This window comes from Spathaspora passalidarum, assembly GCF_000223485.1.
Source record: "Spathaspora passalidarum NRRL Y-27907 unplaced genomic scaffold SPAPAscaffold_1, whole genome shotgun sequence".
In the NCBI taxonomy this organism is placed as follows: Eukaryota; Fungi; Ascomycota; class Pichiomycetes; order Serinales; family Debaryomycetaceae; genus Spathaspora; species Spathaspora passalidarum.
In genome coordinates this window covers 2,356,245-2,372,771 of record NW_006767425.1, presented here as the reverse complement: position 1 = coordinate 2,372,771, position 16,527 = coordinate 2,356,245, and the positions used below count along the sequence as shown (strand labels likewise).

The 16,527-nt window shown below is 36.7% G+C and overlaps 7 protein-coding genes across 7 annotated transcripts; 6 read left to right on the top strand and 1 right to left on the bottom strand. All coding sequences in view use genetic code 12, as the record gives it.

Annotated features, from left to right (window-relative positions):
* Positions 1-51: 51 nt before the first annotated feature.
* Positions 52-1,881, top strand: OFD1 (oxidative DNA demethylase; the record flags this gene model as incomplete). The annotated part of the gene is made up of 1 exon (XM_007373065.1): positions 52-1,881. The coding sequence occupies one exon, from the start codon at positions 52-54 to the stop codon at positions 1,879-1,881; it is 1,830 nt and encodes a 609-aa protein (XP_007373127.1).
* A 414-nt stretch (positions 1,882-2,295) lies between these two features.
* On the top strand, positions 2,296-3,477 carry CBR1 (Cbr1p; the record flags this gene model as incomplete). Its single annotated transcript, XM_007373064.1, has 1 exon — positions 2,296-3,477. One exon carries the CDS (start codon positions 2,309-2,311, stop codon positions 3,164-3,166), a length of 858 nt encoding a protein of 285 aa, XP_007373126.1.
* Positions 3,478-4,018: 541 nt separating this feature from the next.
* SPAPADRAFT_58911 (uncharacterized protein) lies at positions 4,019-5,845 on the top strand (the record flags this gene model as incomplete). The annotated part of the gene is made up of 1 exon (XM_007373063.1): positions 4,019-5,845. One exon carries the CDS (start codon positions 4,183-4,185, stop codon positions 5,497-5,499), a length of 1,317 nt encoding a protein of 438 aa, XP_007373125.1.
* Positions 5,846-6,216: 371 nt separating this feature from the next.
* Positions 6,217-7,977, top strand: GAP5 (Gap5p; the record flags this gene model as incomplete). Its single annotated transcript, XM_007373062.1, has 1 exon — positions 6,217-7,977. One exon carries the CDS (start codon positions 6,217-6,219, stop codon positions 7,975-7,977), a length of 1,761 nt encoding a protein of 586 aa, XP_007373124.1.
* Positions 7,978-8,201: 224 nt separating this feature from the next.
* Positions 8,202-12,707, top strand: TSC2 (Tsc2p; the record flags this gene model as incomplete). The annotated part of the gene is made up of 1 exon (XM_007373061.1): positions 8,202-12,707. The coding sequence occupies one exon, from the start codon at positions 8,202-8,204 to the stop codon at positions 12,705-12,707; it is 4,506 nt and encodes a 1,501-aa protein (XP_007373123.1).
* A 698-nt stretch (positions 12,708-13,405) lies between these two features.
* SPAPADRAFT_147250 (aldo/keto reductase family protein) lies at positions 13,406-16,185 on the top strand (the record flags this gene model as incomplete). Its single annotated transcript, XM_007373059.1, has 1 exon — positions 13,406-16,185. One exon carries the CDS (start codon positions 13,442-13,444, stop codon positions 14,477-14,479), a length of 1,038 nt encoding a protein of 345 aa, XP_007373121.1.
* SPAPADRAFT_58909 (uncharacterized protein) lies at positions 13,953-16,182 on the bottom strand (the record flags this gene model as incomplete). The annotated part of the gene is made up of 1 exon (XM_007373060.1): positions 13,953-16,182. One exon carries the CDS (start codon positions 15,464-15,466, stop codon positions 14,522-14,524), a length of 945 nt encoding a protein of 314 aa, XP_007373122.1.
* Positions 16,186-16,527: the final 342 nt, after the last annotated feature.

The window sequence follows — 16,527 nt, the reverse complement described above, 5'->3', positions numbered from 1 at the left end:
AGAAAGCACTTTTCAAATAGTTGGTTCTTTTCTCACCACAGCAGGCAAACCATGACTAAAAGAAAGGTTGATTCGGTGGAAAACACAGACTCTAAGAAGCAATCGATTGAGTTCACTAAGGAGGACATAGTCTCATTCTTTAATCTGCAAATATGGGACAGTAAATTCCAAGATGATTTGAAACAACTGATTGAAGCCAGTCAACCATATCGATGGGGTACTGTTACTCAATTAATTGATGATACTCTTTTGCGTCAAGTACGAAAGGAGGTTCTTTCCGAGATTGCATTCACCCAGAAGGAGACTGATATTTATAAAGTTTATCAATCTGGAGATTTGGCCAATTTATCTGGATTAGATTGGAATGATCTTTCTCGACTTCCCTCTTTGTTTAAGCTCAGAGCTGGTATTTACTCACAGGAGTTTAGAGACGTTATAAGTAAAGTTACCGGATGTGGGAAGTTAAGTGGGGTAAAGACCGACATTAGTATTAATACATATACTAAGGGGTGTCACTTGTTGACTCACGATGATGTCATTGGTTCAAGACGAGTTAGTTTTATTTTGTATTTGCCAGATCCTGATAGAACATGGAAGGAAAGTTATGGAGGAGGATTAAGATTATACCCTGCAGTTATCCCCAATGTCCCCCATACTGACTATTCTCAAAAGTTGATTCCACAATTTAATCAAATCGCCTTCTTTACCGTTCAACCGGGGTTAAGTTTCCACGATGTGGAAGAAGTTAGAGAAGACAAACAAAGATTGTCGATTCAAGGCTGGTTCCATATTCCTCAGGAGGGTGAAGATGGGTTTATTCCTGGGGAACAAGAAGAAACCGAAGCAAGATCAACCTTACAACAATTGCAAAGTAAAGAATTGCAAGAATATGATTTCCCGAAGAGCGAACGTGATAGAGTTGTCCCTAGCGAATTAAACATTTATCAACTGCCATTTAAGAGCTTGAGTGAAGCTGAGACAGAATACTTGAGAAAATTCATAAACCCGTTGTACTTGACAGATGATGTCATCACCAAATTAAACAAGCTGTTTATTGATGAATCCATTATTGAAATTCAGAATGTTTTAGTTGATGAGTATGCTAATGTGTTGCGTGATCAAATAAGAGACTTGGAGTTGAATTCTGTTACTCCTCAGAAATCAACTGATATTGAAGCACCTTGGAAATGTGCTGTGCCACCACATAAGCAAAGATTCATGTATATCGATGGGAAGTCACCGATTGGAGAAATGACTGAATCAAATATAAATTATGTTACTAAAGTGGGGCCACAAGAATTACCAAACTTTGCCCTTATTGAAGCCAAGAATGACGTTGATGTCAAACTTATTGAACTTGCATCATTGTTCAAATCTGTTGCGTTTAAGAAATGGTTGAAATTGTTGACTGATTTAGTAGTCACTGCTGATCAAGTTTTAGTGCGTCGATTCCGACCAGGTCATGATTTCATCTTGGCCACAACTATCGATAAATCCGAAACTGCTGATGAAGAAAACGTCTTGCTTGAAGCTACATTAAACCTCACTCCCTCGGCTGTGAATCCTAAGAATTGGGAAAGTGGCGAGTTTGGTGGGTATGAATTGTGCATGTTGCTTGCTGGTGATGAATCAGATGGTGAATTTGAAGAAGACGATGACCCAGCCGTGTATAAAGCCAACGATCCAAATGATGACAGTATCTTGTTCACTAGTCAATGTAAATGGAACGTATTGACTTTATACTTAAGAGATCCTAGTGTGTTGAAGTTTATCAAGTACGTGAGTATCAACGCTAAGGGATCCCGATGGGATATCAGCGGACAATGGAACGTGAAAACTGAAAATGATGACGAAGAAGAGGAACAGGAAGACTCCAAGTAAAATAATGTATATTAGCACATAAATGCACCTCTACACTAAAATATGACATGATATATCAATGCCTAATCTAGTAAAACTGTACCTCTATGTAATGATGTCACTATCACATGGTGGATCTTATTTCCATATTAGGTTGGGATATACGAAGTTAAAATGTAGGGGCAAAAAAGAAACACGTTACGAAAATTAAAAAAAAAAATCCGGTTTTTCCCTCGTATCTTTAAAGTTCTGAAACAAGGTTTCACGGTCCATGAAAATTCCGAGCTAACCTTAAACAAAAATATTAGCCAATTCCGACCTTGTTGGGACGACTTTTTTTTTTTCTTTCTTTTTTTTTATTTTTTTTTTTTCAGGTGGATATAAAAATTATTCGATTTTCTACAATTTGAAAATCATTCCATACTTCTTCTTCCTAAGCTATACTATAATGCCAGCCGAATCAGAACCAAACCCTTTGATTGTCTTTGTTACAGTCTTCACTATCATCTCCTCGATTGTTGCGTACTACTTCTTCCAACTTTCCAAAAAGGATCAACCAGTCTTGAACCCAACTGAATTCAGAAAGTTCCCTCTTATTGGCAAGACTAGAGTCAGTCACAACACCAGTGTTTACAAGTTTGGTTTACCAAAAACCACTGACAAATTAAACCTTCCTATTGGTCAACATATTTCTATCGGTGCCACTATTAACGGTAAGGAAGTTGTCAGATCATATACTCCAATTTCCACTAATGATCAATTAGGTAGCTTCGATTTATTGATCAAGACTTATGAAAATGGTAATATTTCCAAGCACGTTGCTGAAAAGAAGATTGGTGAACACGTTGAAATCAGAGGTCCAAAGGGATTCTTCACTTATACTCCAAACATGGTTAAGAGTTTAGGTATGATTGCCGGTGGTACTGGTATTGCACCAATGTATCAAATCATCACTGCTGTCTTAAACAACCCAAGTGACAAGACCAAGATTCAATTAGTTTATGCTAATGTTACTGAAGCTGATATTTTATTGAGAGAAGAATTGGAACAATTTGTCAAGAAGCACCCAGAACAATTCTCTATTCACTATGTCTTGAATGAAGCTCCTGCTAACTGGAACGGTTCCGTTGGTTTTGTTACTCCAGAAATCATTGATACTTACTTGCCAAAGGCTTCTGATGAAACTAACTTGTTGTTGTGTGGTCCTCCACCAATGATCAGTGCTATGAAGAAGGCTGCTGTTGGATTAGGTTATGCTAAGGCCAAGCCAGTTTCCAAGTTGGGTGACCAAGTCTTTGTCTTTTAAATGTGCATTTCCGAGTAGTTAATTTTAATTAGCGTGTGTATTGTTAAAAATACGCCGTGGTAGAACAATTTTTTTTTATCGGATCCGATTTTAAATGCTGCAAATTTTTATTGTTATGATGATCACTCTTATGCACCCAGGACTTTCATTCTAAGGATATAAACATATGAATGGTATGATTGGTGCAATCCCCTTATATAGATAACTATTAATATCAAGTCAAGAAATTATGCCAATTCAATATTTTGTAGTTATTTCAGCAAAATATTAAGGAAATTAATAAGTATACAGCAGACAATATTTGCTGCGATAGAAAATATAAAATAGTTCATACTCCATGGAGATGCCTAGCTCTTTTAACCAAGTAGTATTTAGTCAAGTTTCTATCAGCCTCGTCATGACAACATACACTTTAGTAAACAATGGAAATTTTTAGTGGTAACACACCAGCTCACCCCCCTCTCCTCCTCACACGTTTTATGTTGACTCGTGGGTTAATAAACGTGGATTGCTACACATCCTACCATGATACCCCCACAAACAAATCTTGATATCTTACGTTATTGCAATATGTTTATACCTCCATCACATGATACAGATCTCAGATCTGGGTCCTTGGCAAAAAAATTCATCCATATTCTGGTTGCAAAAGGCTGGGTTGACAGATCATCCCCTCGCTCGTACCGAATCACGTGTCATCGGACATAAAATCTCTTCCCAAAAAAGAAATTCGCAATGGAAGGCAACATTAAAAACAATAGGGGACTAAAAAAATCCCTCTCCGCAGTGTGTCATGTAAAATCGACTACGGTAATTCATTTCATGGCCAAACTAACCGAATCTTCCTGAAGGCCCGATATTATTATATATATAAGCCAACTGTGTCATTTTGATTTATTTTCTTATATACTAATACCATTTTACACTACCACTACTACTACTACTACTACTACTACTACGCATTATAGAAATAATCTTTATTAGAAAAGTTTACATTATAGATTGATAGCAACAATATGTTATATCCGATATTCTGGTTGATAACACTAGGAACTTGTATTCCGTTGTCATCCTTCAACGTTCAAGAAACAACAAACTACATCTTGAATGCAATAAATGATCCTCAGAAGGAAATACAGATTGAGAATATCTTGAAGAACCCCCTTGTTTATAAGGATTACCCTCCTATAGTGAGTCTTCCCAAGAAGGATCAACGCACTTTAAAAGATGGAGAAATTCCTGATTACGTACTAAAGTATTCTCCCTTGGTACACTTGTATAGCGAGGAAAGATATCTTCCTTATGATATCCAAAAGTTTGTCACGAACTTTCATGTTACTTATAAAAACGGCACTATAATACCAGGAACCGAAGAAGATATGACCTTGGAAAAGTTATCCAAGTTGCCTAAACATTCGGAAATCTTTTTGACTTCGAATAGCGACTTTGATAAGAATCCAGAATGGATCACCGGTTTCAAGAATAAGCCTAATTTGATTAACGGTGAAATTAAAGATGCCCCTGCGGTATTAATCACCGTGGATAAAGGTAACGGATGGGTTGATTCTTACTGGTTTTACTTTTATTCATTCAACTTGGGCCCATTTGTTATGGGTCAAGGACCTTATGGGAACCATGTTGGTGATTGGGAACATTCTCTTGTGAGATTTTACAAGGGAGAACCAATTATTGTTTGGATGTCAGCACACGGAGGAGGAGGAGCATTCTATTATAAGAATTTAGAAAAGTATTCTCTTGATGAAAAACATCCGATTATATTCAGTGCTAGAGGTACACATGCTAACTACCCTAGTGTAGGACAATACCCTCATGATTTACCCTATGGAATCCTTTCTGACTTTACTGACCGTGGTCCATTATGGAACCCAAGTAAGAATTATTTAGGATACACTTACGACGGTAAACATGTGTTTCCTACTACAAACCATCTGAACCCTAAACAAGCCGGAAGAGAATGGCAGTATGGTAATTGGTTATCGTACACGGGTCATTGGGGAGATCAACAGTTACCCGATGATGATCCTCGACAAGTGTATTCATTTATCGGGGGATACAAGTATATTGATGGGCCAATGGGACCATTGATGAAGAATTTATTAAGATTGAAGCCATGTGAACGAGCCAAATGGTGGAATTTCTGGTCTGGGTGCAATGTCAGACAAAATATCAAATGGGGAGTTGGAATTGAAAGCGAGGGTTATAATTGTGGGAATTTATTTATTAACGTACGACCAACATGGTTAAAGAGTGGTTTGCAGCGAGTCACCTGGGGTGGAGGATTTTGTTATATTATCGACTTGATTTACGGGTGAGATGAAGATTTATTTATGTTTTCAAGTTTACTTCTATTAATAATTTAATTTAATATCAACCTTTTTGAATTATACGTAAGATGACAGTAAAAGACTTGTGGCTGCGTGAGCGCCGTTGAGAGTATGACACTTCCGATTGGATGATTAGTGGTATCTTAGTAGAGGGAGGGGGCGGCAGAGGCCAAGTTGGAGATAATGTAAACATGCAATCTATCTGAGACAATCTCTAGTTGCAAATTGCGATGGACAAAAAGAAATTTAAATTATCCCGAGTCATATAAAATATAAGGAAATAAAAACAAACTTATGAATCCAGAAACCTTCCCTCGAAGATCAGGAGAGAAGTAATAAAAATCAGATAAGCGAAAGGAATGATCATCCCTTACGAGCTCAAGGCGTCGACTCCAAAAATAAGGAGACAAAATGCACCAACTATTGTGACTAATAGGGAGCAAGAGTCAGAGTGAAACTATCAAGTGATGTATTTTATTTTTTTAGTGAAATTTAAATACCCGCTTCCCGGTTTGAAGCCGCCCTAGCTGCTAGAATTGCCGTACCAAAATTTTTGTAACTACTCATCTCGTACGCTTAGGAACTAAAAGGTCGTTTGATTGGAATTTCCGATAAAAAATGCCCCCTTTGTCTGTGATATTATATAGCTGTAGTATTTTCTTTTTGTTTTCTTTCTAGAAGTCTTGTTTTAGAGTTTAGCCAATAATGTCGGATATAAGCATACCGAAGACCAAGTCATCTTCTGTCATTGAGACAACTAATACTACTCCTTATCCACAACAACAAGAAGCACACCCTACAAGATGGCAATCGTTTAAAGACTCATTCAAACCAGCTATTGTAACTGAAAAGTTCACGTCTGCCTACGATGAAGGGGAAGATATTGAAAATATGACCGACATCCAAAGAATTAACATGAACACCTCCAAATCTAACTTGCAAAGAAAATTGAAGAATAGACACTTGCAAATGATTGCTATTGCTTCCTCAATTGGTTCTGGTTTGTTAATTGGGTCCGGAGGTGCATTGGCTGCCGGGGGTCCAGGTGGGATCTTGATTGCGTGGTTTATTTCCGGTATTTCCATTCTTTGTACTATTCAGGCCATGGCAGAATTAGCCGTTACTTTCCCAATCAGTGGTTCATTTAATGTTTATGCTAGTAGATTTATTGACCCAAGTGTCGGGTTTGCCGTTGCCTGGAACTATTTTTGTCAATACTTGGTGTTGTTGCCTTTGGAATTGGTTGCTGCTGCCATGACTATTCAGTATTGGAATAGTTCAATTAACCCTGATGTTTGGGTTTTGATTTTCTATGTCGTTGTGGTCAGTATCAATTTCTTTGGTGTCAAAGGATATGGTGAAGCAGAATTTGTTATGTCCATTGTCAAGGTGATTGCCATTATTGGATTCATTATTGTGTGTATTGTGTTGGCAGCCGGTGGTGGACCAACTGGTCATTACATGGGGGCTACCTACTGGCACCACCCAGGACCATTTGCCAATGGATTCAAAGGTGTGGTTAGTGTGTTTATCACTGCTGCTTTCTCATTCGCAGGTACTGAATTGGTTGGTTTAACTGCTGCAGAAGCACAAGATCCAAGAAAATCGTTACCAAAAGCCACCAAGCAAGTGTTTTGGAGAATCTTGATGTTTTACATGGTTTCTTTAACTTTGATTACCTTTTTGGTTCCATATTCGGAACCTAGATTATTAGGACAATCTGATGTTTCTGCATCTCCATTTGTCATTGCTATTCAAAATGGTGGTATTAAAGTATTGCCCTCAATTATGAATGCCGTTATCTTGATTTCCATTATTTCTGTGGGTTCCTCGACTGTTTATGCCACTTCCAGAACCCTTACTGCATTGGCTGAACAAGGATTGGCACCAAAGATTTGTGGATATGTCGACAGAGCCGGTCGTCCATTGGTTGCCATTATCATTACCAATGTCTTTGGATTGCTTAGTTTTATTGCTGCCAGTGGTAAGGAAGACGAAGTATTCACCTGGTTATTAGCTATTTCCGCCTTGTCTTCAATTTTCACCTGGCTCTCCATTTGTCTTGCCCATATAAGATTCAGAAGAGCTCTTTATGTCAAGGGAAGAAACACCGATGAACTTGTATTCACATCTCTGACTGGTGTCATTGGTTCTTGGTTTGGTGTTCTTCTTAATTCTTTAGTGTTGATTGCTGAATTTTGGATTGCCTTGTTTCCGTTAGGCGAAGCACCAAGTGCCGAAGGGTTTTTCTCCGTGTACTTGGGTTTCCTTATCATGATTGGTTGTTATGTCGGACACAAACTCTGGAGAAAGAATTGGATTTTGTTTATCAGAGCTAAGGATATTGATATTGATTCCGGAAGAAGAGAGACCGATTTGGAAGCATTAAAGCGAGAATTGGCTGAGGAAAGAAGAGTTTTGCAAAGCAAGCCTTGGTGGTTTAGACTTTACAACTATTGGTGTTAGGTGTTTAATAGATAATGTACAATAATTTTACGTATGACTAATAGACTTATGGCAATTAAAATTCGATCTCTTTGTTTTTTTTTTTTGCAACACAATCGTGTGGTAGCTCGAAATTAATCTGATCTAAAATTTTCTGATAACAAAAGGCAGAAGAAAAAATAGTCACTTTTTTGGGCTTCTTTTTGACTCTATTTTGGCAACACAACTGATTAAGACAGCAAGCTATGTCAGTGCACCACACAGGCTCAAGTGGATCTAGTGGTGGTGGTGGAATAGGAAGCGTATTCAAATCATTCACTAAATCGCTCAAAACTACTTCGTCCAGTTCATCTAAGAATGTTGTGCCTGTTCTGATCAACCCAACTGTCGTTGGTGGTGGTCAGGATTTACAACTTATTATTCAACAGTTAACTACAAATTCTAGTAATACAGTCAAACTAACGGCGTTAATTAAGTTGACTGAATCCATAAGCAAGTACCTGATTAGTTCAATTCCGGAGATTTGGTACTTGGTCCATGACTTGTGTGACGGTAGGAAAAATCCCACAAACATAAGGAGACAAGCTTTAAAATTGTGTATTGAATGTATCAAGAGTGATGATAGTAAAGGTGTTGGTGCTAAACTAAACTATTTTAATGATATAGTGAAGTATTGTCGATTTAAATCTGGTAGTACCAGCGGCAATGTACTGATTGTTGATCCTGATTTCGATTTGTTTTTGCAAGCACTAGTGGCATTGTCCGATAATGGACGTGATATTCATGACTTTGTAATATATGATGATAAACATAATTTAAATGTTTTCTTAGAGGACAGTTTGGTTGGATTCAAAGGTGTTGCTGGTAAATACAACTTCCAAAGCGACGATCAAGACACGGAATTAATGCATAAAGATCGTGATTTTAGGACATTAATTAACTTGATTGAGTTTGTCAAGAATTGTCTTAATTTTAACTACACATTGCTAGAAGAACTGTTTGTTAATGCTATGATTTACAGACTCATACGGATAGGCTCCAAGACTTCTAACTTGACCATTCTTACATCAGTGGTAAGTTCATTGAATATCATATTTCTGTTTGGAAATCCACCAATAGAATACTTCCTGAATATTATCCAATTTTTAACATCGATATACGGATCAAGCATAGACGAAAGGTTAAACTTGTTAGTTTGGGAATCAATTGTAAGTTTATGTTTGCAGGACTCAATCCAGCTAGTTGTTTCAACATTATGTGATTTCATTCTGAATCCAGATTTACAAAGGTCTAGATCGGATGCTACTGCTAACACTGCTATATATTCTTCTATTGGTGCATTCCAATTGATTGTTAAAATTCAAATCAAGAATGCAATTGAGGGAAATAGTATGGACTCGACTTATTTCAAAGTAATACGGGCATTGAAATCAGCATTATCCTTCAATATTCCCATCATCAACACATCGTATTTACGTAACTTCGACAAATTGTTAGCCAAGGAATCTTATTTGGACAACTTTGGTTTGAAGTTTCAAGATTCGATGGATAAAATACTCCCATTTCAATTGTGGTATTCTTCAAATTGTTCGATTTATGATTCTTTGCGGAAGTTGAAAGTCAATTCTGATCAAGATATTGATTATTTTCAAAGTATCTGTGTGTCATTGCAGTCTTTGTATGAAAATCATGAATTAAGTACACCTAAAGATAAATTGATTGACTTTTTTATGGCCTACAGTCCATATTTACCTAACCTGACAATATTATTCGTGTTGAAGTATTATGATGATGAAAAATTATGTTCGCTTTTAAATCCTTTTTGGAAAGATATTGTGTTGAAGATTCTAAACCAGTTTTACTATCAACTTGAAGACAACGATGTCAGAACTGAATGTTTGAGAGTAATTTTGAATGGGTTGAAGGTGTCTCATTCGGTTTTTAACAAAGATGATATAAATTATGATATAATTATAGAAATCTTTAAGAAATCCAAACGAGAGCCTAAAGGTCCGGTAATATCCTTTCTCACAAATGAACTTCTTACCTTCATTTGTCTTGAAAGTTCACACCAAGTTTTCCAACAATTAGTAAGCATAATAATGTCATTATACATCGAAAAGAGACCCGTTAGACAAGAGTCAATATATTCCAGAAGTTTCGTCACATTAAGTTCCCAGGCATCTTCAGTAACTAATACTAGTGTCGATTTCCTCCACGGAATAACCAAAGGGATAATTCAAGTTTTCCTTAGATGTATAATGAAAGATCCTGGTCGTGCCAAGCAGTGTTTTGACATTTTAATTGAAATCACCGATACTTGTGCATCCAATGGCGATATCTTGTTAATTATATGTAAGTTGTTTGTGAGATTGCGTGTCACTCTGGAAGGATACGTCTATGTTACACAACCGAATGACATGATGGGATTAGCGTCAGCATTCAAGAGAGATGTTGCTAGTCACGGTGTAAACTCTAATGCTAAATGGGTATATCCTGAATCAGTTGATTATCTCAATGAGAAATATTTCAATCAGATAAATAAGCAGTTTATATTGTTAAAGCTCGATGAAGAAGATGACAAGTATTATATTGATATTAAGAAATGGGTTCATTTGGCATTGAGAATTATGAAGGAGTTTATAGATTGGGAAGTTTATTCTTTTGTTTGGGGTCATTTCTGTTGGCAATTATCCAATATGGAATTACTTCTGCATTGTCAAGAAGAAATTATTGAATTTAGACGGATAGTTTGTGAGCAGTTGACTTTGAATTTGCCATCACTGTTGAAGTTGAATAATGAATTGACTAAATCTGATTTACAAGTTGTGTTTGTGAGAAGTTTGTCTAGTTTAATTGGATATCACGAATTGTTTTCCAAGTATGATCAGGACCAAATTATAAACAGTTTGATATTTGGATTGGGTCAGTCTTGGGACAAGACGGCGATTCCATGTATTAACATTCTTACAGTATGTTGTTTTGAAATTCCATTGAGTGTGAAGAAATTCTTGACTACTATTTTAATGAAGTTACAAACCACTATAACATCATCAACAAATGCCAGCTCCCATATTTTAGAATTCTTGATGAGTTTAGTCCATTTACCTATCCTTACTTCAAATTTTACCATGGAAGAGTTCAAGCGAGTATTTGGAATTGCATTCAAATATATCGAATATGCTAATGATTTACGAACCAGAGAATCACAACCAAGCACAGCAGGGACAGAGACTGAACTTATTCAAAAGCACGGTGTTGATGCTCAAGTTGAACAAACTCCATCCACGCAACCCGTGGGAGAATTGACTCCAATCATGTCACAGTATATCCTTCTGATTTCATATAATGTTATAGCCAGTTGGTTTCTCAAGATCAACATGCAAGATCGAAAGAAGTTAAGTTCGTTTATCATCAAAAATTTAATCAGCTGTAATGGCAATGTCTTGAAACTTGATGAACAAACAATTGGATTTATTGATTTTATCATTAGGTTTACCTATAGTGATTTACCGTTGACTATTATTGGAGTCGATAAACCTGTGGAGAGTCGTGTATTGAACAGATGGATTATGGGTAATTCCATTTTGAGTATTGAAACAGACGTGAACAGTGGAGATTCAGAGGTGAATGTCAGAAGACCAACCGGTGTGACTAAATTGAACATAACATTGACCCAGGAACAACAAGGACATATTACACCTAATTACTTCTTACTTCAGTTATTTGATCATTTAGAAAGCAAGAATAAGCCCATCCCTATAATTGAAGATTCAATTGTTTCAAGAGCACTTTCTGTATTAGATCGTATTCCTGGAGTCAAGTTTCATAAAATTGGTATAATATACATTGGAAAGGAACAAAACACAGAACATGAAGTATTACTGAATAAAGTGGGATCACTAGCTTATCACAAGTTCTTGAACAAAATTGGAAATTTAGTAAAGCTAAAGAACAATCGTGAGATATATGTTGGTGGATTAGATATCGAGAATGACATCGATGGAGAATTTGCCAGATACTGGCGGGATAAAACTACCCAGTTGATTTTCCATGTTACTACCATGATGACTTGTGACGACGTTCAATTGAAGAAACGCCATATTGGGAATGATTATGTTAATATTTTCTTTGATGAAAGTGGAAGTCAGGAATTTAACTTTAACCTAATCAAAAGTCAGTTCAATTTCTTAAGTATTGTGATTAGTCCCTGTGCAATTAGTAAAGATATTTCTATCGAGGCTATGAGAATAAAAGAAGATTCGATTGAAAATGACGAATCGAGAAAAAGTACCAAGTTTTACAAGGTCAAGATATATAGGAGATCGGGGGTCCCAGCCATATTTTCCACCTGTCATTTCAAATTAATCAGTCAAGAGAAATTACCCGAATTCATCAGAAATTTGTCGATCTTGGCCAATGAATTTGCTCACATTTGGCATACTCAAGGAAGTTACCATTCCAATTGGTGTCAACGGGTTAAGCAATTGATGATTGTCAAGAACAAGTCCCTTGACAATTATAATCACCTCAAACAGGAACAACAAGAACAATTAGACGATGTTAATGAATATGACACAACACAATCTTTCTTTGATCAACTAGGTGGAACGTCGAGCAGTAAAGATACCAATAAAGAATCAAGCCACGAGTACAAGTTTGAATACAGTAACAGTGAAGAAGAAGAAGAAGAAGGTGTAAAGTTGAATGAACTTTATCAATTAGTAGAATTTAATTCTTATACATGTTGATTATGTATTATTTATAGAAGAGAATAGAAGAGAAAATAGATAATTGTAACTATACCTGATGGATCTGAATATAAGAATATAGAATTCGAAAATGATGGCAGGATAGAAAGTTTCAAGAAAGTTTTACAATATAATAACCTGCCTACAGATCGGGTATAACGATCGGAAATACTTTTGGGCTTGCCTATAGAAAAGTCGGAAACAACATCGTTTATTTCCTAAAAGCGAACATTTTAAAAGGTAATCACCGAGGTGGGTGACTCATTTCATTCACTAAGTTAACTCCGTCCACTAGAGAGAATACATTTTCTAGAAGAACTGATAACTGACCTAGTAATCACCGAACTTTTATGGTTATGATAATCAGGGGAGAAGAGAAAAGCTTTATATCTTCTAGAAGAAATATCGCAGTGAATTTTTCTCGGCCCTAGCCACAAAGAGTTAAGTATTGCGGCAAGGATGTACCCTTCGGCCGTTGATCCCAATTAGGAAGTTCCGTAATTTTAGTGAAGGGGCGGATCGGTTGCCGATGCACGTCAAACAATGGACTAAAAATATTAAAAAAGCAAGGTTGTCAGGTTATCAAAGTAACATCACAAAACGATAATATTGGTGGAGACGATTGAATCCAATAGCATCTGAAAAGTATAAAAAGGATCGTATCTTCTGTATCTTAGAGTTCAATTTTCGAATTATTCATCAGAATTAGTCAATTCAATAAACTCATCATCAAAATGTCTTACTCCGCTGTTAAAATCCCAGGTAGATTTGGTTTCGGTACCATGTCCATGACATGGAAGCCTGTTCCTCCACCATTCAAGCAATCCATTGAAACTTTAAAATTTGTTACTTCTCATAAAGAATTCGGCACCAAGTTACTTAATGGTGGTGAATTTTATGGTCCTAATGATGCCAATTTGAAACTTTTCAAGGAATTCTTGGAATCCAACGATCCTGAAGCTAACAAGGAATTGATTGTTTCCATCAAGGGTGGTTACAGCAGTGCTGGTATTGATGGTAGTGCTGAAAGCATGAAACGTTCCATTGAAAACATCGCTTCTTATTTCCCCAAGGAAAACCGTCCAAAGTTAATCTTTGAAATTTCCAGAGTTGACAAGAGAGTTCCTTACGAAGAAACCATCGGGTATATTGCCGAGTACGTCAAGAATGGCACTATTGATGGTATTTCTCTTTCTGAAGTTGGTATTGAGTCAATTAGAAAAGCCATTAATGTGTTCCCTATTTCCTGTGTTGAATTAGAATTGAGTTTGTTTTCTCAAGATGTTATCTCCACTGGTATCTTGAAGGAATTATCAGAACATCAAATCCCATTGATTGCCTATTCTCCACTTTGTCGTGGTCTTTTAACTGATTACTGTGTTGAACATGCCGATACTTTCCTTAGTGAAATTCCCCAAGGTGATATGAGACACAACTTTGATAAATTCAAGCCAGACAACTTCAAGCATAACTTGGTTGCTTTAAAGAAATTATATTCTTATGCTCACGATGTCAAGAAAACTACCTTGGAATCCTTAGCATTATCTTGGATCTTGAAAGTTTCTGGGTCTGCAAATTTCAGAGGTATTCCAAAAGTCACTCATATCTTGCCTATTCCAAGTGGCTCCACCAAGGAAAGAGTCACATCTAACTTTTCTGCTATCGTTGAATTAACCAATGATGATTTAAAGGCCATTGATAAGATCTTTGAAGAAAGTCCAATCAAGGGTTACAGATATAATGCCCAAATTGAAGGTACTTTATTCCAATAAATAAGCTTATAAAATAGTATATATATATTGAATAAACTACTACTACTTTTTAAATAATTCTCCAAATTTAGGATCAGAGAATTTGGTATATCTAGGCGCAGTCCATCTTCTCATACTCTTCCCCCACTTTATAAGTACAAGGAAGCTTCCATTGATTATAAGCGACAACATAAACATTAACCAAGTAGTCAACTTTAATCCACATCCATCCAACCATGGCATGAATGCAAAGCAGAACGCCATTCCAATCATATTTCTAATGAATAAAATAAGCACAATACTTTCACTGGCTAACTTATGATAACAATCAACGGCATATGTCAAACAAATCGAACCTGTCGACCCCATTGCGAACCCCAAAAATCCTTGTCCTACAACCACGGAAATTGCCCAATGGGCACCATAAGCTGATCCTAGTCCATAGGCCAACAAACCAGCAGCATTGATAATTGTAGGCACAAACATACTATACAATCTAAACTCTGGTTCCAAGATACCGTTATTGCGTTGGGCCAACTTGATAGTGCTCCAATCGACAAAGTATCCACCATAAAGCATCCCAAATACGCATCCTCCAAATGCACCCAAGTTGGTTAAACCTATCCCATTAACCAGGAAATTATATGGAGCAGCTCCATAAATTATACTTTGAGAATTTCCAATCAATGACAACCACATCATTTGCGCCCCATAGACCAACCCACCCCACATGATAGCCGGGAAGGATACCAAGAAGAATGGACGGTAGAAAATGCATAACCATGATCTTGGGTCGTTATATTGGGTATGAATCACACGCATGCGTTGCCTATAGGTAAGTTTGGGGATTGACGCATCTATAGAATTGTTGTCATCAGAGTCAACTTCTTTGGCAATCAGGACAATATTGTCCATTTTGTGAGATTTAGGAGATTGGGTCTGTTTGAGGATTTCTTCTTCAAATTCATCTTCCTCTTCACCATCTCTTCTAAATGAAGTTTCTTCCATGGTGAACAAAAAGGAAATGAATATAACCACGTATATTATGATCTGGATGTAGAAACACCATCTCCAGCCAATACCATCGGATACATACCCACAAGCCACTGGGCCCAAGTAACTCCCAGCATAAAGAGCAAGAATGACTAATCCAAATGCAGTAGATCTTTCATGTTGAAAGTAAATATCTGTGGACGTTATTTCAGCCAATGAATCAACTGGAGCAGCACCAAATCCGGTTAATGCCTGATATAAGTAAATATGACCAATTCTGGTAGCCTTGGCACCAACAACACAGCCAACAACCCCAAGCAAAGTACATGACAAATATGTGAATCTTTTCCCAAGTTTCAAAGCAGTTGGTTGAACAATTAAGACACCTACTCCAAGAAATAAGAAACATATGGCAACACTGATACTTAATTCATCATAAGTACAGTTCAACTCGTCAACCCATACATCAAACAAAGGACCATAGAAATTGACTGTGAGAGCAAACATAAAACACCAGATCCATACCAAGAAGAATTGGAAGTTCTTTTTGACTTTAGACCATCTTAATGGATCGTTGATATTGGAAGTAGGTTGAGGTTGAAGAATGATGTTATCGTTGCCATCATTCTTTTTCACGTTTAAGTTTCCAAGAATATCGATGAGTTGAATGGTTCCTGGTACTATCTCAGCTTCAGAGACGCTATATGGTTGTTCTAATTCAGACATGGTTTGCTGATTCTTCTTGATTTAGTACAAGTGCTACTTTCATCTTTGATATTTATATTCGAACTGGTTTGTATGGAAGATGGAAGAGGGGGTGTGTGGTTACTACCTTATCTTAGTATGTCTAGTTAGACAATGTTGAACAATAGCCGCAGGGCAGTATCTACATATATAAACTTTTTGGATAATGCTTATCATTATATATCAATTGTTGCAAAATTGCGTGTGCCTATATTGGAGTTTTCCGCCAAGTTATTTCGCTTCATTGTTTCCATTGTTCTTGTATCAAAGGATACTGCACAACAGAATCAGATAGCATAAATGGGACTCCACAAATTGGGAAATTCTTTCCG